Source organism: Gobius niger (assembly GCF_951799975.1).
Source record: "Gobius niger genome assembly, chromosome: 1".
Lineage (NCBI taxonomy): Eukaryota > Metazoa > Chordata > Actinopteri > Gobiiformes > Gobiidae > Gobius > Gobius niger.
Window position 1 is genome coordinate 57605359 of NC_136852.1, and position 27832 is coordinate 57633190.

A 27832-nucleotide genomic window follows, 5' to 3' on the forward strand; every position below is an offset into this window, starting at 1 on the left:
CCTAACAAGATTGTTCCATCAGACGGAATTGGCCGCATCACTCAGTGAAATACAATTATTGATTACGCTGCCTCCCCTCTCCCCTTCTCCCCCTCTCCCCTCCTCCCTCCCCCGTCCGTCAGAGCGCACCATCACTCTCTTTCCTCTATCGTTTCCTAAAGTAGCCCACTGCAGCGAGAGAAGGCTGCATCGGGGAAAAACCCTGCCGCGCGCGCTCCCTCGCCTCTGGTCCTGTTCGCAGTTCAAAACACTTCATAAAGCTGCGGTGATGGCTAATATTGAACGCAGTCAACTCCTCTCGCCGTAAAGGACGGTAAGATTCACTTTCCTTCTCCGTTAAACTTTGTCAGTCGTTTTCGCGTGAATTTCAAAATCTGACGGCACTATGCTGCACTTGCGATCATTTGGCTTGTCTCAATTTTCGTGACTGAGGAAATCAATGAGTTGAAACCGCGTGGACAAAGTAGTGTGGCGTCCAAACATATGAAATGTAACTTTGTGGAACGCACTGTCGACTCACCTACCCTGACTAGATGAGATAGTTCTTAAAGTTGTCAAAATGTCGCAAATGTGAATTGTTTTTGCTGTACAGACAGAAATAGCTTAACTTGACTGAAAGGGTTGTCGTTTGAGTATTGCATCGCTCCTGTGTGCAGTCCGGGCAGGCACATTCCCCAGGGCAGTTAAAGCACTCTGCATCGCCACCAAAAATGTTCACGGGGGTGAGGTGCAGGAACAGGCAACTGACTCAGCTTTGCACCTTTGAGAAAGACTGGGCTACTGACGGGACACACAGAAGCGGGCGCAGCCAACTAGAAATCTGCGCTAAATGCTTTGTTTCCAGGTCCACAGGCCCCACTGCACCTTTGTCCTGTCACTGGCAAATTGTACATTTACGTGCAGCATTTTTACTTGCTTATGTAGAACTAAAAACTTGTACATCCTTAATAATAACAATCCGTACAGTGTAGTCCTACTATAAGGGTGCACAAACATGCTCATACTTTTCTGGTTTCTATCACTGAAGTCAAGACATTAACAAATATCAGACATGAAAGACATGACAAAAAAAACAATGTAGGAGCCTCTACACACCAATAGGAAGAATTTAATTTAAACATTTAAAACATAGTACAACATTATCCTCCGTCCTCTCCTAAGGGCGTTCATGTTTGATGAAATCTGTCAGAAGACGTCCTGAGCGGCTATGAGGCTTGGTCCTCCACTTGAGGTTAGAGGGTCTCCATTTTGATGGGATTACACATGGCTCGGCCCACTTTGAGATTGGATTGGCTCTCAGTGAGCAGCCATCAGCCAGGGAGCCAGTGTACGTCTTTGAAAAGGGCAAGACTTTGATAAGTCAAACCTTCCTGAGATAAAAAGGATTAATGCTTCCCTCGGGCCAAAGGATGTTAAGTTAGCTCCAGTGCAGTTTGGCTCAGATAAAAAGACAAGAATCCTATTATATATTTATGAAATAGTGACATTCTTTAGACAAGCCACTAGCACATGGACAAAGGGTATTGATTTTCTTCATGATATAAGTTGTGGGATTTGTCAACCCCCTTTTAATAGTGTAGTTTTCAGCTAGGTTTTGTTGTGATATAAGCTTAGTGAAACTTCATGTTTTTGCCATATGATATGCCAAATCTAAATTTTAATCTACACGATGTTCATTGTTACCACACATTTCAATCATGACCATTTTACATATAGAGAATTTCGCAACATCTGAAGGAAAAGACACATTTAAAAGACGCATTTAAAGATTATGTGCTTCTGACATACATGACAGGAAATACACTGGTGCCTGTGCTGTAAAGCAGTGTGTGTTATGTGTTGCTCATTTCACAGTTTGATTGCTCTCTGTCGGGGTCTTGTCAGTGGTGGTCAGCCCAGGTGGGTCACAAGTCTTCCTTCCCTCATCACAGCTGACTCTCTGAATGGCAGGTGTGGCACTATGTAACCTCCCTGTCAGATGAACGCAGAAGCCAAATAGATGTGACAGTTAAACTGACTTGCATTGGGAATGAACCTACGCCATTAACTGTGCTTTCAGAAAATCATGTTTAAGGATTTATTTATTTTTCTCTCTTTTAACTTTTGTATAACAGCGGTTCTAAGTTGTCATGTAAAATCCTTTGTATACAATTGGTGCTTTAGTGTGCATACATTGAAGAAAATACTAGCCAAGTGTGCAATCGAATTAGTGGATTCACCTTGAATCAGCCCAGTAAAATCGCATTATGGGAGCAGGAGCTGGCCACTGATTTATGTCTTCTTGACAAGACTTCACTGTTCATTAGAGGCCTTGCTGAAGAGATCCTCGACACACTGTGCCCTGACTGACCACACACTCCAGCTTCGCATTAGATTTGGCCGCTCTCAGCATCTCAATCTTAACGGTGAAATATTCTCCACTTTACCTGTTGTTTAGATGCAGTGTGACACTACAATAGCGCTGTACAAAATGAGAAAATATATTGCGATATTTGATAAACTGTTGAAACATTTTACCAAATCATTTCAACACATTTCACATGTTAAAACAAAAATACTGAATGAGAACAAAAATGAGACTAAAATGGAGCTAAATGAGGAAAATCCTGACTCAATATGAGCTTTTGCATATTTAGTTATTTTAGTTATATGTGTTTAGTTTTTGTTAGCACATGTGTAAATCTCAGTCAGATAGAAAGCCAGAGTGGCTTCTTGTGATAAGGATAGTGTATCAACGTATATTTTGACTGCAACTAACGATTATTTTGTAATCGATTAATCTATCGATTATTTTTACGATTAATCGAGTAATCGCTTGGCTGTGAATGGCGTAGGAAAATGTTATTTTTAATATTTGTTTTAATCACATATAGCTTAAAGGGGCTAGACGCAAGTTAGCCATTTTATTCTCACTACTGCCACCTCAGGTCATATGTGTAACTGCACCTTCTATATTAAGCTCGTGCATGACGGCAATTCGGCCCGAAGTAACACAGTTTTAGTGACAGTGCAAGATTTTAGAAGCAGTTGTGGTGAACAGGTCTGGGCTCATTCTACACATTGTTGGAACATGTAGGGGGAGGAAAATACTTAATTTTAACATTTTTAAACTCCGTATAGTCCCTTTAAGTGGCGCTGCTTGAAGATGTGTTGATGGAGTAAACTAAAGGGAAATGTTTGTTGGAGGCTCTATTCATGAAATATACACTGAACAAAATGTACACAGACCCTAACTATATAAACAAAGAATACTACATTTTTATGTCAATTTTGATCCATTTTAGTCTGTGTGAACCAGAAAACGATTAATCGATTACTAAAATTGTTGTCGACTATTTTAATAATCGATTAGTTATCGATTAATCCATTAGTCGTTTCAGCCCTAATTTTGACGCAGATAATTTGGTGATATATTGTGCAGCCCTACAATGAAGTATAAAAAAACTGCCCATTGGCCAAGGTAAGCAGCTAGGGGGCCTCCTCCCTATCACCGATGGCCCCCAAAGAAAGGGCTTTTCCATCCACGTGAATCGTTCTGGCTGAGTGACTGCTGCAGTGTATTTTAGCTCCTGCATTATCAAAGTAGATGCATTCGTTGACCACTACTAACCATTCGTCCTCCTCTTCTTTCCTAGCCCAGATTAAATATGACAGTGGCGTTACGGTCGGATCGTCCTTCCTATTACAATAAAGCAGCTCTTTATTGGAGGCAAATTGATTTCGGGCGGAGGCTTGTTTATTAGCCTCTGTTCCTCAGAGCTTATCATGAGCCAGCAGATTCGGCATCTCTGGCACGAGCGGGGACTCCTCAATGGAATAGGGACAACTCATAAAAGGTGATACTATTTGCATAAACACCTTCTTATATCTTTAGATAGGTCGGCTATTTGTTGTGATACGCACGTCAAGAGGAGGTCATCTGTTCCACTGTATGGGTGCGAGTAATTCGGGGTGAAGTGAGTTATGACCACTGATTGATAACCATCTTTTTTGTCTCTGACCCTTCCCCCTGCTCCACAGCTTCAGTCCATGATTGCCCTATCCATTGTGGTATATCTCCTGTGGTGACCGCACATCTACCCGTCTTCACCTCAGCTGTCTTTAAAGCAGAGCTGATCCCACAGTCCTGCACGCTGAAGCTTCATATCCAGCATGGAGGACACGTATAATAACAGGACTTCTTTAGTAAAAGGTGCCAAGGACATGGCCAAGGAGGCTAAGAGGCACGCAGCCAAGAAAGTCAACAAAGCGGTGGACCGGGCTACAGACGAATACTCAACCCACCGCAATTATAGCAGGTTTCAGGATGAGGAAGACGAGGATGAGGATTTCTACAGGAACCCGCCCAGACAGCGGGACAGAGAGGGCTACCCAGACAACGAGGAGGGGGGGTCCAGTGATGCCACAGAGGGCCATGACGACGAGGACGAGATCTACGAGGGGGAATACCAGGGCATCCCGAAGCAGAAAGAGGGTCAGGTGGCACTGGGGCAGCCGACCTCCGACGCCACCCGGGATCGTAGGGAGCTGGAGCGGGAGAGAGAGGGGGATGAAGAGGAGTTGGCCCAACAGTACGAGCTGATCATCCAGGAGTGCGGCCACGGCAGGTTCCAATGGCAGCTCTTCCTCGTGCTGGGCCTGGCGCTCATGTCAGATGGGGTGGAGGTGTTCGTGGTGGGCTTCGTTCTGCCCAGTGCAGAGACAGACATGTGTGTGCCAGACTCCAGCTCCGGGTGGTTAGGTAAGCCACAAGATAAATCTGCTATGTTCAAACACAATGGTTGCTTATTACCAGATGTATATCATAATGCTATGGTCAAAGTCATTTTTGGCCAAATGGAGATATTTGTTCCATTCTACTCCCAATCTTCAGCCAATTGTCATCTATAAGTAAAAGTACTGACCCAAGCTTGACGAATCCCAAACTTATTGGAAGACAAACCAAACCAAACCAAACCAAACCAAACCAAACCAAACCAAACCAAACCAAACCAAACCAAAACAAAACAAAACAAAACAAAACAAAACAAAACATGTGAAGCATGAATTGAAACAATGTGCTCTAAAATCAATATGAATTCTACTGGAGATGAATGTGGGCAGATTATTTACTATGTCTTTCCCTGTTAATGATTCATTCACATTCATCTTCTTCCACTAATTTGACTTGATTTACTTGAGCAATCACAAACAACAGGATCAATTTATCAATCACTCTCAGCATGGGGGGTAAAAATTAGCATAACTTCAATATATATTGTATGTTACAATACAAAGTATGCCTTACTGTGCTGTACTATCTCTCCTCATGCGTATACCTCCTAGAATTGAATTATGTGGAAAGTGAAAAGCTGCGATGTTTGATGCCTACATGTTTTAGTGACAGTAGGTGGTAGTACATTACACAGATGAGGTGTTCTGCTCCATTGGTCTCTGTGTCAGGATTAAAAGGCTGCCAGTGTTCACCGGTCGCTCCATGGTGAGCAATAGTCCCCATGGCTGCAGGTGCGTAATCCATCACACAGGGCCGAGTTACAGCAGCTGACTCACTGTGTCACCAGGACATTCAATCAGACACGCCGCCTTTAGATACTACAGCGGCCGCTCCCAGTCATGACCGGGCACCAACATCAGGAGAGATGCAAAACTGACGCCTGGGCTTTTAGGAAGGATCAGATATAGTGTTCGTCACAGTCATTACAAGGATGTAAGCTGCAATTATCTCCAGGTGCATCATTAAGATATACAGATTATTCAGTTCAGAGCTTTATTATCACTTCTACCACAAGTAAAGCACATACTGAGAATCTTTCAAATCCTCAGTGCAAACAGGAACACTCTATAAAACACTACAGTAACATAATAGAAAATGGGTTGATGGGATTTACTTATTTGTTGGAAGCCGAATCTTCGGGATTCGTTCATGGCAAAGAGCCACAAAAAAGACTGCTTGATTTTTTTTTTTAAAGAAGAAAATGAATCACTGGAAGGCACAAGTCTGAAATAAAAAGATCCAATCTAACAGAAGGACTTGTTTTACTCCCAAAAATACTTGTTTCTAATGAAAAAAAGAAAGAGACATGGGTGTATCGGCTATATATTATTTTGTGTGTGTGCTCGTCTGTGCTGTTGTTCTGGTGCAATGTTCAAAAAATCCAATTCAGTCATGAATGTCACATCATTGATAAACACATATACACAGCAGGAGCAGCATTTTATATAATTAGCTATATACTCTGACAAAAGCCTATCAAACAAATTGATTGGCTGCATTCAAAATACATTTTACATCACTTAAACTACATTTAGCCCCTTGCAAGTTGAAACAAGAAAATATAGACTGGCTCTTTATGGAACAATTTGAACAAATCTCATTTATAGCCAATTTTATGTGGCCATAAAACCACATAGTGTGTCTGCTATCTCCAGCTGGGTTTCCACTTGTTTTTTTTTTAGCCTTTTACAAACACTGATTCTGCTTTTGTTGGCTGCATCTCAGCATCATATTCGAAACAAATCTTTATTTTTCTCCCCTGATTATTCATATAAACTACTTATATTCTCTCCAGCCGGGCCAGTTCCTGCAGGCATCACGCTGTACGCTCCGCTTCTCCATGTTCGTGACTATAACAGCCCCCCTCCCGCGCTCGCCCCCTCCTCCGCGATGCTCTTACCCTCCATTGTCTGTGCAGCGCTCCTCTTTCTTCCCAGATCCTCCCCCTGTCCTCCTCCTCTTTCTCCTGATGATTGCCCCCAGGTTTCTCCCCATTGAGGTGAACTGCATGACTGTATGTGTGTGGCCTACATGATTATTATGACCTTGTTGGTAGTCATATGGGGTTTTAGTGTAATTATACTTAATAGCAGCTTTAATGAAAGGGGTCAATGTTAAACAGGTGCCACTGCGGCGCTAAAGCATCAGGTCTTAAAATTGGATTTAACAGTACACTGTGTGCATGAACATTGTTTTTACAGCATAAAGCAGTGGTTCTCAAACTGTGGTACGTGTACACAGAGTCATCTATAGTTTAAGACATTACTTTATTATATTCAGAGATAATTTGATTTATTCTGAATGCATTTTGGATATATTTTCATTTAATTTACATACAGTTGAGACAAAATTTATTCAAACAAGTCTATTATTACTTCTGATTTGGCTCCTGTTACTTGTAGAGTCAAATATTTTATGAGGTTGTTCTAAGTTTGAAAATTATAAAGGAATTCCCTGACATCCAGGGGGATAAATTAACTTCATAATACGGCCATGCGGCATTTTGCGATTAATCACATCTCCAGGGCCAAAACTGGTGCCTGAGTTCCAGCCGGATGTCAAAGTGGACAGCAACATACAGCCGTGCACAGGTGTTAAAGATCACTCATAGTCACTGGACAAACTCTGTCAAATTAGAGTTCAATTCAAAAGTGATTCTCAGACACTTCTGATAAACATGACAACTACAGGTTTAAAGGATTCCATTGCAGCCTTTGAATGCATTTTACACCTTATATGCTAATAGTGTCCAGAAGTACAAGGTGTTTAGTTCTTCGAGAGAAAGTTTAAACTCGATTGACTATTGATCAAGACACATAAACAAAAACTTTTATATTGGGTCCGGAGTTTTCAAAGGTTATGGACTGTTGCGACCAGAGTGAAAAAATGACAATATGGTAAAAAAAAACAACAACCTCATAATAAGTCATATTTGTGCACACAGTGTATTTGCTGTTGTAACGTTGCAATGACAAGGCATGAATCATATTCCTCCCACTCCCTCTAGAGCAACGGGGTACTTTTCTGTTGCATTATGTAGCCAATATATATATTTTTTTATTGCTTCATCCTTGCAATAAAACACACAGATATACGTTCACTAAAAGCTGCTCAAAATGAAAGTGAAACTAGCCTAGCCTCACAATATCTTAAGATTAGCCATAAGATAAATATAACAACAACAACATAGCTTTATATAAGAAAAATACATGTAGAAATGTGTTTATGAAAAGAATAGTATTTGGTAACACTTTATATTAAGGTGTGCTCATTAAGTATTAACTAGGTACTTATAAGTGTTAATAATATGCTTGCAAAGTATTAACACACTGCTTATTATGCTTTTATCTGTTAACATACTGCTAGGCCATAATACACTTATGCATAGCCAACCCTTAACCTAACCCTAACCTTAACCCTAACCCTAAAATTATCACTAATGCTTATTAATACTTAATGAGCACACTTTAATCTAAAGCGATACTTAGTATTTTCCTTTAATGAACATATTGAATTGAGCTGTGTAGTAAAGTTCTTTAAGGAATAATCACGGGATAGTGCCACCTCAGCCCAACTCTATCACAGTGGCATTGTGCAGCTCCATTAGGCACGTAACAGGCAGAGGCAGAGGAAGACTACAAGGACAGTGTAATGGGATAATGCCGTATGAAAAAACCCTCCATACCCTGAACGGGATGAGGAAGAAAAATGCTGATTAGATTACAGAATCCAATTTGCTTTCTCCCAGTATCACCATCGTCTTACAGGAATCTCCGACGCTCCGAGAGAGTGATAGATGCAAGAGCTTGATTAATGGAAGTTGAGGAGGACCAGGATGTAAGTTCAACATGTGTTGTGCTTCTGAAAAGGAAGTGGAGGCATGAGCAGTGGGCGAGAGGTGGTGCGGAGAGCTACAGCTATCAGCTCAGACACAAACACACACCATATCATTACTAGTTTGTTCTCCATGCTTCATTGTCCTTATATACAGTAGTTACATGAAGCCGCATATATTCAAAGAACTCCAGCTCTCAGAGTTTGTGTATGCTTACAAAGACATCAGCCGGCTAAAGTAGGCTATTTATGTCTTAAATATAGGATTTCCAGTTTGAATTCAAGTCATATTCTTAAAAATGTGCTATGTGCCAGGAGAAAGTCCAGCTCTCATTAGCACTGTATGTTTCGAACTGAAAGATAGGACAAAGGCACAGTATAGGCTACATTCATTTAGTCTGTTATGATGATGCACTTTCCTTTGCGCCACTCAGTTTTGTAAATCTGCATCCCCGTAGGATGAAATGGCCCGGCAAGGACAGCGCAGCCTGAGTGATTTACTAACATTGTGTTTGTTTAAAGCACATTTTTATTTATTACTCCCTGCGTCTCGTCCCTCTCTGTTTTCCTCCCCGCTCACTACTACTACAGTTTTCTATATTCATTGCTTTTTAAATGTTTCTTGGCTTCACCTCCCAGCTCCGATACTTTCTGTTTCCCCCCCTTTTCTCCTCTTGCCTTTGTGTGAGTATGCGCCAGCTGGCAGTGCTTTTGGAGAATGCGTAGTCCGGAGCAGTTGAGCATGGCTAAACTGCAGCAAGATCGCAGCACTGCAGAGATTAGGCTGTACTTGAGTATACTGCGCGGCACCACATTGTGTGCAACAGAGTCCGTGCATTTGTGCGAGCAGATGGAGCCGGGCCCCGCCGCAAGTTGCAAAGGGAAAGCCATTGTCATCGTGACTGTAGACGTCGCACGCGCATTACTCACAGTAGTTTGAATGCAGGGCTAAAAAAAACAAAAAAAAACAAACACTTTTAATACACTCGCCTGCGTTATTCGCTGAGGTTCAAGGGAAACCTTATAGAACACATAAAGGAAGCTGAATTTCAACATCCTACTACTATTACTACCACTACGCCCATTCACATGTAGGCTACGGATCCACATGTCGTGATTTGTCATAGCCAAGGTTTTTCCCACCAGCCCCCACTATGATTTCAACCATAACAAAAACCCCTCTAATCTGTATTTTGCGGAGGTGGCAGAAGGTGGAGGCATGAATCCCATCAAAGTGACACCATGTTGTACAAACGCGATTACACGCTGCTGTGAGGAAACTGGTTAGTGTAAAGCAAAGGGAAAAGTGAGGAAATTAACGTTGGGAAATTGCAGAATAAACTAAGAGAAATGTAGATTTAAAGAGATAAGGGATGTTGCGATGGGAGTTATGGATTGTCACTGGGAGCCACATTTGTGAGATTGCTAAATTTAAAGAGATGTTCAAAAGACTGTTTTTTATTTTTAATGTTTATTTTCTAGAAACTAGTCAGATAGTAGCAGTAGTTTAGTCGGTTGAACAAATATAAGACAGAAAAATACATAAGCAATTGCTGTTTTATCAATAAGCCAACACCCTTACCCTTTTTTGTCTGGAATATTTTGCCTGATTCATCTTCTCAGAACTATTTGCTGAGAGCCACACACTTTTATAAGAAGTTTTTAACCATGTCATATCTTTGCTCATCAAAACCTAATGAAAGTGGAAACGTGCTTCATTCAGTTTTGATCATTTTTCCTCTTGCGCTCTGAGTGCATCCATTACCGGACCCATTCTGTGCTCCAGGTGTGTTCATCATGGCGTATTATGAATCTGCAAGCATGCTGTTAGCTAAAAGTGAAAGTCTGTTCTTAAAGTTTCACCATGTGTAATCGCATTAATGCCTGCAGAGGCCAGTTTTAAGAGGAGACACTGCATGCTGTTCATTTTTCTCAATTTTCAGGTTTTAGGCCAATTTGTTCTCTTAAGCTTTCACCTGGAAACAAACACAGTACCTAATCTTCACAATAACATGTTTAATTATTCACTGATTCAAGATTTCTCCATAGGTTTCTATGGAAAAGGGAGGACATTGCAAATTAGCCTTGGCTATAAATGTTGTGGTGTGGTACATGTTGACACACTTGTACCTATCGAATGAATAAAAATCAAATCAAATGGTAATTCAAGAGCCATTTTCTCAAAATGCATTTTTCTCACATTGTGGCGACAGTATCTCCACATCCGCAGCACCTACAGACTCCAAACTTTACAGTCTTAAACTTAGCAACATTTTGAAGGATTTTACTGACATTTTTTAATACCATATTCCTACCCTGATATATTGCATGTTTTGAATTTAAAAAAGCAAGGCAAAATTTAAATTTTTTACAGATTTTTCCACTAAAAAACATCTTAAAAAACAGATCCAAAGTCTGTGTAACAAATATGTCAACAAAATAAAACCATAAATTGAAACTAGGTTTATTATTCAGCTTTCGTCACCAAAAATGTATGGAATTTTGGGCATTTTTAGGCACAAAATGCCTTTTTCTTTTTTTTATATATGAAAACATAAAATGACCAAAAACTTGCAATTCCTTTTTTTCCATATCTCCAAATAAAAAAGATAATCCCTATATACCTTCAGTATCTCGCCTTAAATCCTGACCAGTCCATCCTCTCACTCTTTACTGTCCTTTCTACATAGAAATGACTGCAGCTTTTCAACATTAGAATATCATTGCCGAGGTGCACAAAAGAATTTCTGCATTTTTCTACAAATGACATCTGTGGGAACCATTAAAGATTCAATTTGCTCATGAATGCTGTTTTACTATAAAGGAAATTGTGGGGATATGGAGAAGAAGAGTGGGACAGCGGTGGCACACAAAGCAGGCTGCTGTGTACGGTCGTGTCATCATTAGGAATAAGAGGAGGTGGGTGTGTGGCGCAGCTAAGAGCATCAAAGCATGAAGCCAGTGGTGATGCAGCGAAAGCACGTGACTGTAACAGGGGAGCTCCTCGGGATGTGACAGTACTGTAGCTCTCTGGGCCTGCCCCTCTCCCTCCCAGGCTCTTGAATCTCTCACCCATCTGACACTCACGGCTACACCATCTCATTATTCTTTGCACTTCTGTCGCTAACTTTCTTTTGTCTTCACCTTGCGTGGCTGTAATTTACTGCTTGTCTGTCTGTCTGTGGTACAGTACAGCAGCGCCATGTTTTTTTGGAAGAGATCTTTGCTTTGACCTAAATTGATGACGGATTAAAAATATTTAGCTCTAGCACCTCAGGGGTCACTGTAGCTAATAGTCTGTTGTAATAGGTCAGTGCCATTGGCAGGTCGTCATGTTTTGTGCTCATTTTCAACACCTTTCCGTAGTATTAGTCTGCAGTTTTAGTCCAGTGGGGAGAGCTTGGTATCTTAACCCACGCATTAACCGAGAACATTTTCTCCAGTTCAGCTCAACCCAAATCTAAAAGCTTCTCGACTGGAGCTCGCAGCCTACAGGCCAGAGTAACGTCTCATTTGAAAGCGAAGACCAACAAATCTCATCACTTTTTTGTCGCCTGTTTTTACTACTTTTTTGTTGATTTTTAATAACTTTTTTGTTGATTTTTAATAACTTTTTTGTTGATTTTTAATAACTTTTTTGTAGCTTTTTATCACTTTTTTGCTGATTTTTCATCACTTTTTTGTAGCTTTTTTATCACTTTTTTGTTGATTTTTCATCACTTTTTTGTAGCTTTTTTTTAATCACTTTTTTGTTGATTTTTCATCACTTTTTTGTAGCTTTTTTTTTATCACTTTTTTGTTGATTTTTCATCACTTTTTGTAGCTTTTTAAAATTATTTTTTGTTGAATTTTCATCACTTTTTTGTTGATTTTTTATTACTTTTTTGTTGTCTGTTTTACTGCGTTATTGCGAATTTTTATCTCATATAGAGTTTTACTACTTCTTCAGCCATACTTCATACATAAATGTAGTATCCTTCCATTTTGAATCTTTGTGTTTAAGTAACGCACTTGATCATTCCTACAGATTGTTTTGTAGGTTGGTATTGTTCACGGCCTCTCTCCTATATTCCAGTTGTACGTCAGTGAACTATCATTGCTGATATGGGTGCTATCATTAGATCCCATGCGGCAAGTGGAGCAAAGCACCGATAAATTCATTACGTAATTGGCTGTTCCAGGAAGGGGCCCGTTCATTAGTTTTATAGCTCTTACTATTTCTCTTTGAAGCATTAATGTGAGATGAATCACGCAGCATCATTTACATCAGGCACAAAGAAGATGAAACTATTTTATATTTTCGAGCGCTCCCACAAATGCCTGTAGAAATGTGCCCACACGGCATTTTAATGACAAGCCAGTGGGTGTTTGTCTCTGCACTGTATATATCTGGTTTCTTTAATGGGGCAGTCATGAGCTGTGCATCGATAGACAATGTGTTAAAATTAGAAATTAATTTATGGTCGCTTCGAGGGAATTTCTCGATGGCCGTCAAATGTGACAGATTGCCGTGGTTTGACCCCTGGAGCACTGAAGTTAAGCAGATCTGCGCTCACAGCAGAAGGCGAGGGACCCACTGCGCACGTTTCAAAATGGAGAAATGTTTGAACCACAATATGTCTGATTTTTTTATGTGGCTATGTTGCATTAGTGCAGGCGTAGGCACGTTTGCTTGGTGGCTACAATTGACCAGGGTTCAATCCTGGCACAAATTAGAACACCACTTCCTCTCTCAGGAAATTTAGAAGGACTTGACAGTTACTATATTTTTTCCTCCGGTGTGAGTGATAATATTTCTGAGAATAAAGCCAGAAGCGCTATGCTGGAGGGCTGGATCTGCCCCCAGGCCAGACAATGCCTGCCCTTGCATTAGAGTATGTTTATATTTTTTCCTTTATTTTCTTAAAGCCACACCGCGTAAAACCACATTTGACCCAATATATGATACAAAACACAATAATTTATTTTATTACAGATACGTTCATGGTTGAAAAATGCAAGAAAAAGCAAACATTATCTTTGCTGAGAGCGGCTCACCTCTCCTTAGACCTGACTTGTAACTGGTCTCCATGGAGATGTTGACTAAAGGCAGTCAAATATAAGTTTTGAATAGGTTAGGTCCACATCTGATTTCACTCTTCGATTGCCAACTGCGAAACTGCCTTTTCTATTTATGGCTGGTCATCAGGAGCATGCTTGCATTTATTTTAAGATTCTGTTTGAGTTGAGCACTGAGCTTTTAAACCTCCTGGCTGCCTAAAATGCACATACAAGTAACTCTGCAGCCTGTTTACATTTCAAGCATCAAGTCACATAATAATCATGATACTCAAGTATCCTTTAGAAAAGTCACTTAGGAAACAAGGTTGGGAACCCCGGTACTGAGACATTGTATTTGAAATTCTTTTGCAAGCAGCTCTGTTGGACCCTGTGTGGACAGGATCTCTGAGAGGCAGTCTAATACAGTAGCACACATAAAGCAGTTATAATAGGCTTCTTTTTTCTCTGGGGCACCATCGCAATGATCAGCGAGCAAAATCAATGCTATTTTGTTGGAGCATTGATCCCATTTGTGAGTGGGGAGAGCGCCATAGCGGCGAGTGGCTTTTGTAAAGTCACCCTGCATTACAGCTCGCATTCGTCTCGTCATTGATCGCAGCCTGTTTTAGTCTTTACACACAGCATTCGCTAATGCGTCACCAGGGGCCCACTGTCCAACTGCATTTGGACTTCATTATCAAGAGTTTGTGCTTTTAATAAAGTCACTGAATTGAATTAAGCCGGATGCTTAAACAATATTTAGCTTTATGCTTTCTCTTTAGGTGCTTACACATCTGGGCCTATAGCAGAATTTACAAATGCTTAGAACCTCTCGCTCTGTGCCACTGTCTGCTTGGAAACCAGTTCTCTAAATAGTACAATCCTTATAGTTTACCTGTAAACATTGTCTGCAAATATCTAAATATCTTCATGCAGAAAAACACATAATTCTTGTTTTAGTTTTTCACATTTCACTCTGATCTTAAAACATAAAACACACATCTCATAATAATTGTCAGACGTAGATGTTCTTCCAAAATCCTCTGCCCTAATTCTTATCTTTCTTTGATTTTTTTCCAGGCAGCGTGGTGTACTTGGGGATGATGGTCGGAGCGTTTTTCTGGGGCGGGATGTCAGACAAAGTGGGCCGCAGACAGTGCCTGCTCATCTGCATGTCCACCAATGGCTTCTTCGCTTTCCTGTCGTCTTTCGTCCAGGGATACGGCCTCTTCCTTCTGTGTCGCCTCGTCGCAGGCTTCGGGTAAGTAAGTCTCTTTGATGTGCTGAGGTCAGTGGGAATGGCAAGTCACCAAATCCAAACGGTTAATTTGGTAGAGTCAATATCCCAACCTAAAGATAACAACCCTTTGGTGTATTGTATTGAGTTTTGAATATAATACAGTGTAATACGAATTATTGAGTGAGTGTGTAAAGAGATTTATCGCCCTCTCTGTGCTGTGTGGGATGTCGCTGTTCCTTTAAGAGCTAATTTAGTAATTGCTTCCGCTATCATCCTCCCCAGAGACCTACAGAGTAATTGAAAAGGCCGTCCAAGCTGCCAGTGAGACCTATGCTTCTGAATCATGGTTACACTGACACCACACATTTTATGAGCTGTTAGCAGAAAAATGTGCTTTGTTGGACAATTTCAGTGAAGGAAATGTATAAAATGCTAAAATTAGTCAGGTAGTTTCCAGTGTTCCTGTGACACAAAGTAAAGTCCCATTTTTTGCACATTTCTGTTCCAGAATTGGAGGGGCTGTTCCTATCGTATTCTCTTTTTTTGCGGAGGTCTTGTCCAGGGAGAAGAGAGGGGAACATCTCAGCTGGCTGTGCATGTTCTGGATGATTGGAGAGATCTATGCGTCAGCCATGGCTTGGGCCATTATCCCCCACTATGGTAAGTGCATCCCCTTGCGTACTGATTAAACACTGAACTCATTTTGTTTGACTGAAGGCATTATTTCTTAACTTTAAGGCTTCTTGTAAGTGCGCCATGATTGTTTTTAATACTCTGACGTCACTCTTGAGACCGGTTTCCGCCGCCGCTGCATCTTCCGAGGAGCAGAGGTCGAGAGATAAATGTTTTGGTGCAGATCTTTTGAGGTAAAGGTGGAGGAGCCCGACTGGTTTAACGTCACAGTTGTGTCAGAGGGACGCTCACAGAGACACAGGCAGGAGAGTGTTTAAAGTTGAGTGTTTGTGTGCTTTGAACTACTGTCCCCCTGTTTTGTACTCTCCTCATCTCTCGCCTGACTCTGTCCTTCCTTTTATTACCTCTGCTCTCCATTCTCTGTCTCTGCAGAGTGTTCTTCTTGATCAAGCATAATTAGGTTTTTCTCCTTGCTCTAATAGGACAAAGCTACAGCTAGAGGTGATTTATGGCCGGGCGATGCTTTAGCCAAGCTGTGACGTCAGTGGAAAGGGGCGTGTGCTGCTCTAAAGTGTCACAGGGGCTGTTTTACTGTGCTGGGGTCACTTATAGGTCTTCTTCAAGGAAGATTGAAGGCAATAACATCTGACACAGTGAGAGGTCAAATGAGTTAACGCACACACCTATAGTATGCAGTATTAATGTGGGCACTCACTGTAGTACGAGTGTCACTAACCCTCTGAAAACCGAATGGGCTACAGGAAGACTCCGCTGCTGTCACATCTGCAGTTATCAGTGAGCTTTCTTTGCACTGGCCTTTTGTTAAAGGAATACGCCACTGTTTTTGCATACTGAGATATGCTCTTACCTGAGCTTAGACGAGTTGATGCGTGGCTGTCTGGTCTTTACGTGTGCGCTCAGTCCATAGACATATTATTAATAGATCGTCTTTCCTCACTCCTCCCTATTTACCACAATGGCCACGTTCGAGGTGGGAAATCATGGCGGATTTACAGACTCCTCCTTCCCAGCTCTGATAAAGTATGTTCCGTAAAAGGGCATAAGGGTGGGATCTTCACTGTAGACTCGGCCCTTGGGTGACGTGTAGTTCGCACAGCTCCAATGCTAGCAGTCCGGCCCTCATTAGTACGAGATTTCTACCATTTTTCTTACCAAAACCAGCCTGGTTGCTTTAATTGTAACTAACCCAGCGTTATCACAGGAGGAATATCTAGCTGTAGAAAGTAAGAAATTAGAAACCAGGCTTTAAAGTTGTTTTTAGCATGTCTAAAGTTCAATGCTTTCCAATGGGAGACTAGTGGCTATATGGAGGTGCTACAGTAATGGCGGAGCAATGGTCCCTAGTGTCGTCGTCACAAAGCAGACCAGCCAGCGGCCATTGGCTCAGTCATGCATAAACACCAAACATGTTGTTAGCATTTAGCATTTAGCATTCCTGGATCCAAGTTAGAAGCTCTTCTAACTTGGATGGTTACATGGTGTTACACGAACGCTATGGTAAGAACATATCTCAGTATGCAAAAACAGTGGCCTATTCCTTTACTTTATAGTGGTTAGCTCCACTGCACTAACAATGAATGGAATCACTAGTGCTCTGGATTGTGCTTATTCCAATGATGGAAGAATAGACTCACTGTAGTACATTTTTCAACATGTTTTTGTGTTGCTACACATTGATTTCGTGGTGGCTCATCTATCAGGCGTCTAGTGACATGTTTGTGCCACTGACGCCCACCTCTTTTTGGAAATCATTTTGATTCATAATACCATAAAGGATGGATATGAATGTGTAATTAATCTACGGCTTCTATCCTATAAGGTTAATCCCAAACACACTATTTTCTGTTTTAACTATTAACCCCCTCCTAACCTCGTCTCTCCCCGACTCCCACTGCTGTTGATGGATCGTGGCACTATTCCCTTCACAGTGAGAGAGGCAATCTGTCACAAGGCGGCGAGGTCACGACATACACTGTACTCTTCCTCCCAAATACGTTCACAATGGTAAATGTTTCTGAATGGTTTGCTATGTAATAACAGCATACAAGTAGTCCATAGTCAAACATTTTTCGCACTTGATAAATAGGTTACATTTGTGTGACATCTTAACAGTATATTGTTTTACTCCACTTTACTTTATTTGTCATCAGCTGCATGACAAAGACACTGCAAACACAGCAGAGCAATAGAAGAGTCGTACTGTACACACACAGTAAACAGCAAAAAGACTTCGACTGTGTGCAGTGCATTTACTCTGAACATTTGTGCCAATGGCTTCAGCTCTCTGCGGTCCCTCTCCACATGACACGGGCACACATACAGGGACAAAAGAATGAGCTCAGCAGCCGGTGTTCATAGTACAACATGTGTGTGTAGAGAGGATGCTCCTGGTTTGTCTTCTCCTCATACCATGCTCCAACAGCCTTTGATACTGAGGTGTAGGAGAGGCCAGAATTCTATGCAAATGGCCTTTTATTGGTTAAAATGAAGACATTTTGTCTGGGTTTATGGTTCTATATATCTGTAAATGTAGGATCCGTCCACATGAAACAAAAACTGGCACCAACTTGAACACCTTATCTGCCAGCGAGAATAATGCTATAGAAGAACAATCTAGCCTAAAAAAAGAAGAGATGTCATGTGCCAGGTTACAGCAAAAATACACATTTCCAACCGCAGACCCTGGACAGGTCAATGTTTTGCTTACTAAAGTTCAAAAAATGTATACAGAATAATAATACAGTAGAAGCATTACTTCACTCACATCCGAAAAACACTTTCCACTTCACTCACCATTCACACCGCTCATAATCACATTGATTCAGTCTATTGCAATAGTTGTCCGCCAAAAGGACTTCAAGATTTATATGGCAAGTTTGTGGGCCCAGACACTAACACACAATGATAAAATGTTCAACATTAATGAGGTTTTATTCATTTCTTTAAACATTCACCTCGTCACCTCGACTCAAATTGGACTAAAATTATGACTAAAATGTCCAGATATTTTTGTCGAAGAAAATAAGACTAAATAAGAAATAAAAGTGTTGACTAAAATAAGACTAAATAAGAAATAAAAGAAGAGACTAAAATCATCCAAACTTCCACTGACTGAAAGAGCCTCAGATCAGTTAAATTCTCTGCCAAGAACAGGAACAGCTCTGAGCTTTGTTTATGTGGGAGAAGCTCCATGAAGCAGAGGAACAAGATATGTTATAAATGCAAAGTCAACTAAATTTGTCTTCCATGTGGTTGACTATATTCACAATTTTAGTCGACTAAAACTAGACTAAAACTGAAGAACATTTTTTGTCAAAAGATTGAAATGAAATTAAAATATCTTGTCAAAATTAACACTGTTCACTGAAAGAGGGACGACAGTAGCACAGTTAGTAGAGTGGGTTGTCTCATCGTAAGGTCGGAGGTTCGGATCCCAGCTCCTGAACATGCACACTGTGGCTGAGTCCTTGTGCAAGACACTTCACCCACCTTGCCTCCAGTGTCTGCGTGTAGAAAAGCACTATATAAGCTAAGACCATTTACCATTTATGCAGACCCATGCCCTCCATCTGAAGTTGACACCAAATTCATGAATGAACTAAACCTATACCTACTTGGCTTTGTGGTTGTTACATTATCATCTGCATTTCATCATATATTTTTCATTGACAGTGCAATTTCCTGTTCCTGTTTTTCTGCGTGACTTTCCCCTTGTTATTTAGAGTATAAGTCGAGCTGTGTTTGTACCAGGTGCGTGTGAGTGTGTGTGAGTGTGTGTGTGTGTGTGTGTGTGGAGGGGTGTTACAATGATTAATGAGTCTGGGAGAGAGCCTTCGGGCTGAGATCAGGTGCAACAAGATTTAACTTAGCAGAAAACACTCAATTCTTTTCCTACACATTCAATTAACCCGTCCCTGCGCACCACTCCGCGCAGCCATTCATCTCACACATCAGCCCGTTGAGCCGGGGACTGCCGCTTTTCAAACGCTTTCTGTTATTTGTTGATGGGTTTTTTGATAGCGTTTGAAATGTAATATTCAAGTCAAATGCCATAGCTCTTTAGAGGAGTTCACGCAGTGGTACATTTGGGTAAATATTTGAGCAAAAGCAATTAAGAGGATGAATGCGTGTACTGCACTGGATATCCGTGCAGAAGCGTTCCAACCAAGCAGAATCAGATGTATCATTTACAGTTATTTCAGCAATTACACGTCTGAAAAATGTGAATGCAGTCATTTCGTTCAAGTGGTTGCAGTGGTAGTTCGTAGATACACAAGAAAGTCTGAACATTTGAAAAAAGATGTAATGCTACAACTATAACTAGGGCTATCAATATCAGGAGAAAACATAATATAAAACAAAATTACACAATACGTCGGATAAATATGATAAAATGAAGAAAACCAGATGAATAAATGGACACAAGTGATGGCTGGAATAATGGTAGTCCTTTACTTCATGCGGTAATTGTGTGGTTATAGCATGACTGAAACGAACTAACCGGCAGCACGGTAGCGCAGCAGTTAGCTCTCTCGCATCACAGCAAGAAGGTCAGGGTTCGAGTTTGCATGTTCTCCCCGTGTCTGTGTAGGTTTCCTCCGGGTACTCAGGTTTCCCCTACCACTAAAAGTGTGGAGTGAATGTTCAATTGTCTCTTGTCTCAATTGTCCCTTCTTCTTCTTCTTCTTCTTCTTCTTCTTCTTCTTCTTCTTCTTCTTCTTCTTCTTCTTCTTCTTCTTCTTCTTCTTCTTCTTCTTCTTCTTCTTCTTCTTCTTCTTCTTCTTCTTCTTCTTCTTCTTCTTCTTCTTCTTCTTCTTCTTCTTCTTCTTCTTCTTCTTCTTCTTCTTCTTCTTCTTCTTCTTCTTCTTCTTCTTCTTTTCCTTCATCTTCTTTTCCTTCTTCTCCTTCTTCTTTTCCGTCTTCTTCCTTTTCTTTTCCTTCTTATTCTAAAAGGGTAATTATGGTAATTACATGGTAATTATTCATGGGAACAGGACATGTTTGTCATTCTACTTTCTACTCATAGTTATTCATCATTAAGTATGAACACTGGAAGACCAAGACACATTGCTATTATGTTCCCGGTTACCATGCTTTTACTGTATTTGTTGCATTTGCTGTAAAACATCACTTGTTGAAATGTTGAAATTGCTGTGTTGAATAGGATCGTTTTCTCCATGGCAAATATAGTGTGGCCTCATAGTCCGGTTAACATTGTGTCTTGGCAGGCTGGAGCTTCAGTATGGGCTCTGCGTACCAGTTCCACAGCTGGAGAGTGTTCGTGGTGGTGTGCGCTCTGCCCTGTGTGTGCGCTGTGGTGGCTCTTACCTTCATGCCCGAGAGTCCCAGGTTTTACCTCGAGGTAAGCCGCGCCTTCACTATGTTCACTGCTAAAATGATGCAGAATCACCCACACAGCCCCGTAAGTCTGCTTTGTTAGCCCCCTTTTCAAACTTGTTGACTTTATTTGTACAAAATATAGGCCTACAGGTTTTTTGTGTCTAAAAATGTAAGCCTCGAATCGTGACTGCAGATTTGTAGAGGATAGAAAATGATCCTTTGAACTGAATGATTGGTGTTGTAACCCATTCCTGTGTCCCATCCAAGCCAAACCAAAGCTGTAAATGTCAAGTGCTGAATTGATCCTATGCTTCTGTTTTGCTGCTGTCAGGTGGGGAAGCACGACGAGGCCTGGATGATCCTCAAACAGATTCACGACACCAACATGAGAGCGCGTGGGCAGCCCGAGAAAGTCTTCACCGTGAGTGTTTCTCCCCTCTGTCCACACTTTGGGCTTGGTTTCTGCTTTAAATAAGAGGCTTACATTCTGCCATCGCAGCGACAGGTTTCTCTGTGGAGGATCACATCTGAAACACGTTTTTGAAAGCAGTTCTGTGTCATTCAGGCTTATTTGCTTCGTGAGCTGAACTTTGGGAAAGCCTCTTAGTCAACACACAGGCAGGCCTTAAATTACACTTTGAATAGTAATGTTTTTTTTCCCCTCCTGCACACCGTTTCCGCTACTCTCCTGGAGTCGACAAGACGTGATAAAACATTTTTGTCTAATAAATCTACACGTTGAGTTAAAATGTGTTACAAGTTGTATTTTTTATATTCCATGGGTTGTCGGATCATCAAATGGTTCTTCTTTTTTGTGCTCAGTTATTATTAGCTGAGAATAATATAGTGGCATTTAATTTTTAGTTCTATTCTGTTCCTGTTCTGACTAATTTTTTTTGTTAGTTGCGATTAGAAAGCCATATAATCTTCATAATTGTTATCGTCTCATGCGCAGGTAAACAGGATCAAGATTCCCAAACAACTCGATGAACTGGTGGAAATGGAGTCAGAGTCAGGAAATCCGGTTTCGAAGGCTTTTGTTAGGATGAAAGCAGAAATCCAGGGGGTAACGCTTAACACTACATGACACAAATACAAACATTTAGGCAAGAGACTACTATGCATAATCTGTAGGCCAAACGCTTACAAAAGGCTCAGTGCCTGTTTTATTTGTGACCTTTTACAATAATTAGACATTAACATTCATAAGCATTTGAACAGTTGCTCACAAATACGCAGCCTATTCTGGTTATGTATACGATATCATTTATTGAATACCTTTCTTATCGATGTTCTTACCGATATGTTTTTGTCTACTTTAGATTTACCAGAACCTTCTGAAGTGTTTCAACTACCCCATGCGAGAAAACATGCTGAGGCTGACCGTTGTGTGGCTCACTTTGTCCTTTGGGTGAGCTTTGATCTTCTGTTACAAATAAAAAGACGTATTTAGTCCAATAATAGCACTCAGCAAGGTTTTGGGCCTTTTGATCTGTGCAGAGGAGGTATCGCATGCTTTTACAATCAGCCATGCTCTGGATCAATATGGCCCTTGTGCTGCAATAGCACTGACAGACCATTGTTTACTATTATGCTGCATTATTTAGAAGTTTAAAAGGGAAATCATGTAATTTTTCCCCCGATTAGTACAAATTCAAACCTGACTGACCAACAAAAAAGCATTTCCAAAAGTTTTTTTCCCCCAAAGTATTCTCTGGCCATAGGCTTTTTCTTTGACAGGACAGCACGGGGAGAAGAGGTGAAGTTGAGTGGGAGATATTCAGCGAGAGTCTGAATCAGAATCAGAAAACGTTATGTGCGCCGAGAAGGGCAATTCTTTGTTGTGACCCGGCCTTTTTTTTTTTTCAATACAAGTACTTTAAGTAAGGATTAAACAACTCGGAGCCGTGCATTATACAGTTTTAATGCACGCCGTGGAGGCATTAAAACTGTGTAATGCACAGTTCCGAGTTGTTTAATTCGCTTATACCATGGTCCCACAAAGTGAAACTGTTCACTGTGAGCTGTTTGCTTTTATTTATTTTTTTTAAGTCCGGGGCAGGCGTTATTTTATGTTTTAAGCTGTTTTACCTGAAACCAATTCCAGCTCAAATGTTTGTTTTTACTATGGAAACAGCTGCAGTTGAATGATATAGGACGTGATTTAACTAACTGTGCATTATACAGTTTTAACCCACTTAATCAGAATTGAGTAGTATTCACCCGAACCATGGTATAAAATATAAAATATAGATCTAGAGATATATTCTAGATCTCAAGACTATATCTCTTGAGATCTCTTGAAAGAATCGGTACCTGCTTTCGATTCTTTAATTTTTCGATACCAGTAGAACCTAAACTTTTTTGCTGATACCAGACTTGATCGCAGAATTCCACCGTAGTTAACAGAGGGATGATTACACTGCCTGAACTGACTGTACCAACTACATTATATGTTTTGTCTTGTGTTTTTTTTTTAGTTACTACGGTTTGTCGGTGTGGTTCCCAGATGTGATCAAACACCTGCAGGCAGATGATTATGCCTCTAAAGTCAAAGTTCACACCAATGAACGCATCGAAGACTTCACCTTTAACTTCACTCTGGAGAATCAGATACACAAAAATGGTGTCTTCATCAGTGACAGGTGGTAACAATTCTACTGAACCACTGATAACTAACTTGCTGTATTTAGCTGAAAACTAATCATTTGGGTTCATTTAGATTCATCAACATGAAGCTGAAATCTGTAGCCTTTGTGGATTCGACGTTTCGTAACTGCTACTTTGAGGACGTGTCAACAGTGGGATCCTCCTTTCGCAACTGTACCTTCATTGATGGATTTTTCTATAACACAGGTACAGCTGTGCATTTAATTCAAATTGCTCTGCTCTTTTTTGTTGTTATTGTCTTTGCTCTGACAAATGATGAATTCCTTCCTCGGGCCAGATATCGATGAGTCCAAGTTGATAGATGGGACAGAGGTGATCAACAGCACTTTCGCTCACAACAAGACGGGCTGCCAGATGACATTCGATGATGACTACAGCGCGTACTGGGTTTATTTCATTAACTTCCTGGGTACGCTGGCTGTTCTGCCCGGCAACATCGTCTCCGCCCTTCTCATGGACAAAATCGGTCGTCTGTCGATGTTAGGTAAGAAATGTCAGAAAAAAGCACTTAAGTAATTGGTTCTCCCGTGGACTGGATATGGATGAGCATATATATATATCATCGATGTTATTAACTATTCCACTTCCTTGAACGCTCTTCCAATGCTTTGTACTTATTGCGCTTGCTGGTATTCCCTGTCAGGCGGATCTATGGTCCTGTCGGGCATCAGCTGTTTCTTCCTGTGGTTTGGCACCAGCGAGTCCATGATGATCTTCATGTTGTGCCTTTACAACGGTCTGAGTATTTCAGCTTGGAACTCGCTGGACGTGGTGACGACGGAGTCTTTCCCCACTGTTAGAAGGTAAATTAATCACACATGAATCAGTTCAATGTTAAAACTATATAAAAAAATCTTAGCAACAAAACAAGTTGTAGCAGTATGCAAAATAAATCTGAAATAAAAAAAGACAAATAAACGATGCACTTAAAAGAAGCTTATAACCTGGACATGGTATTAGTCCTGTCGTGCAAAACTGATGATACAATTCTAAATAGATGAAAAAGTGCATTTACTTCTGTTTACGACTTAAAATGTGAAGCTAATATATGATATTCAAGATTCAATGTTTTTTATTTGTCAAACCATGTGAATGGTTTGAAATTATATTTCTCTCATCCTTGATTGTGGAGTGGGGGAGGGGGAAGAGGGACTCATTTCATGCAAAGTGACACATGTCAAGCCTCTGTTTGTTATTATTTTGATGATTATGGCTTACAGTCCATTTTTAAAATATTCTAATTTTCTAATTTTCTAATTTTTCTTTTACAAGCTGTGAGCCATAACAATCAAACTGATAACTATTAATGGCTATAAATATCTCACTTTACATGTGATGAGTCTATATCATACATTAGTTTCACAGTTTAAGTTGAAAAACTGAAGTAAATGCACTTTTTCCATGATATTCATAAGTATATGACGTGCAGTGTATTTTTTATAACAAAGTCTTTGTTCTTTTTTCTACTTTACATCTTATAAATTGGTCCTTTGCCAATGTGTTTCCAAACACTATTCTTTTTTCAAAAAACTGCATTTTAGGCTATAAAGCTTTAGGTGCTATGTTTGTCCATTTAGACACGCCATAATACTTTTAACTTCACCGGAGAGTTCCTTGGTTTCTCTATTTTTGGAATGACTTTCCCTGCTCCACTCTGGTTTTTAATCATATTCCATGGAGGTCCAACAAATATTTATATAATATTTATTTATTTTTTTGTTATCATTATTTAGCTGTTTAAACAGTATCTTTCCACCCCTGACTGAAACTTTTTTCTTTACTTCTGCAGAGGGACTGGGTTCGGCTTCTGCAACGCTCTGTGTAAGTTTGCAGCAGTAATGGGGAACCTCATATTTGGATCGCTAGTTGGCATCACTAAGGCCATCCCGATCCTCATGGCCTCAACGGTCCTCGTGGGAGGGGGCCTGGTCGCCCTGAGGTTGCCTGACACCAGGGCAAATGTCCTCATGTAACACCATCAGTAAACCATATCATAGAGGAAGGAAAATACTCTTCACGGATTGTAAACGTCTTGGATACCAATAAAATTAATGGTAAAACTTGCACTTTAAAGAAAAAAAAAAGTGTGTTTTGCATCATTAGGCAGCACTTTACAGCACTGTATTAGTATGGTAATAGATGGAAAAAGATGTCATTTGTTTCATGGTAGTTTGATCTGAACCGTAACTCGGTAAATGACTGGGAAACATGATTATAACTTTATTAGTTGAACAAAGTAAACAGAAGTGCAAAATGTGTTTGACCATGTTACCATGCTATGTTCATGGTAACTAGGGATTGCCATGGTATTACTGTGCTATAAAGTAAAGTGCAACCCATTATCTTTCAAGTCTCATAGTTCAAAACAGCCACTGTACTTATTTCCATGTGTTACTTTGATTCGCCCACTTATATAAACTTATGGTACATCCAAAAGCCGTACATATTGATGGCGTCTTATTGGGACGAGGCAGATGGAGAGGAAATGTCAAAACAAGCAGTAATGAGCAGTGCCAGTCTGCTGCGCCACAACACTGGGAATAGAGGATCAGACAGAGAGACACACACCACACAGATGTTAGCAGCTGACTACAAAACCCACATAGGACTTGATTCAGAGACACACGGTACAGAACTGTCATCGTTGAGCGATTTACCCATACTGTCTGTCAGTCCATCTACGCCACTGACACTGAATATCAACTATGCATGCAATTTCTGAAGGTGCGTTGTGCCACCTTTCCAAAGCAGACGTTACCAAGCCTTTTGCAATCCTCATGTAAGAGAAGTAACAGTTTCAAAAGCCATAAGGCAAGAGAGATTATAGAAATTATTTATTTCATCTACATGCTATTTTTTGTTATTTAAATCTGTTCTTGCCATGCGTCATGAATTAAAAGATCTCTATGGCGAGCTCTTCTTCCTCTGGTTTGGCTTTGTGTTGTCTTGCTTGAGGCAGTGATGATTACATGCCATGCTGCGTTCTTTCAGAAATACTGAATGGCCTTTCTTATATGTGCCTCTACTCAAGTGGAGCAGCAGCCTACCCATGGTCATGTGGACTAACCCAGGACACACCGCGTAGAGATAGAACAGATTCATGTTGTTTATATGTAAAATATGGAGCTGGTACAGTGTTGTTTAGGTGCGATTATTCTTCATCATATGTTGAACACAGCCATATTTTGATATATTTAATATATTTTCTAATGATGAGTGCCAAAAGTTCGTTGACTCTTTTCCCCAGTGAGGTTCAACATCAGTGCAATACAATACAATGTTTAGCCCTCTATTATTATTATTATTTTTCAACAAAAATAAATCTCAACATCAGCAACAAATACCTCACAAGTAAATGTTGTTATTATTTCCATAGCTATTTACAGGCTGTATCCCTCCTTATACATTGTTTTAATGTACAATACTATTGAGGACATGGATTCAGCAAAAACATGTTTGTACTTACAAACAACAAAGACAATAACACCGGCTACTGTATGTTCCTTAATATTGTAAAACACACTAAATCTATTTAAAACAAAAAGAGTATAAAGTGCTGCTACTGCAGATGAGATATTTTTGATGATATGCTTCATATTTTTTGACTCTAAACATGCAAAGTAAGTGATTGCATATGTTGTTATCCTCTGTTATTTGTCACAGAATAGTTTAACTGTATGGGTTGGAAAGAGTTATTTATTTTAATGTGTCTGAGTGTGCTTGTTCCTAAAATGTAGAAGGCATTATGTAAATCATATTGTGACGCAAGTATTGGCTTGTGTGTTCATTCATGGTGTAAATAATGTCCATATCAGATCTGTCATTGGTGGTCACCTGTTTGTCCAGGCAGTTATCTGTATGTATCCATGTTGTACATCTGTGTGTCCTCGGCTTTCAGCTCAGCTTCACCTGCTTTTCTCAGTGTGAGTGTGAGATCAGTCTTGCATGTGTGTAAGAAAAAAAAAAGCCCTGTTCTTTTGTGCTCAGCTTTGTGTTTTTGGTGTAAATTCAAATGGCAATATTTTTTATTTTGAAAAATGTGAATGTACCATTCTTGTTTTTGAACAGTCATTATATAAAGTTAAAACAGTGTATGTGGAGAATAATGTTGTCTGTGAAGGGCCTGTCAATGGAAGACCATGTTGTATGTTGGAAGGTTGAGTGTGTGAACAACTTGCCAAAAGATGCCCAGTGAACTATGTAACACTGAAAAGCCAGGGGTTTCACACTGTGCTGCTGAACATCTAAATAAAGTTCTCTAGCAAATTACTGAATGTTGA

General features: G+C 40.3%; 1 protein-coding gene across 1 annotated transcript; it reads left to right on the plus strand.

The window, feature by feature from the left end:
- The first annotated feature begins 133 nt into the window (after positions 1–133).
- sv2ca (synaptic vesicle glycoprotein 2Ca) lies at positions 134–27821 on the plus strand. The gene is made up of 13 exons (XM_079551303.1): positions 134–313; positions 4021–4741; positions 14729–14909; positions 15397–15548; positions 20771–20904; positions 21214–21303; positions 21838–21948; positions 22205–22293; positions 23363–23527; positions 23605–23738; positions 23830–24036; positions 24196–24355; positions 25342–27821. Exons 2-13 carry the CDS (start codon positions 4153–4155, stop codon positions 25523–25525), a joined length of 2196 nt encoding a protein of 731 aa, XP_079407429.1. The 5' UTR covers positions 134–313; positions 4021–4152; the 3' UTR covers positions 25526–27821.
- The last annotated feature ends 11 nt before the right edge of the window (positions 27822–27832 follow it).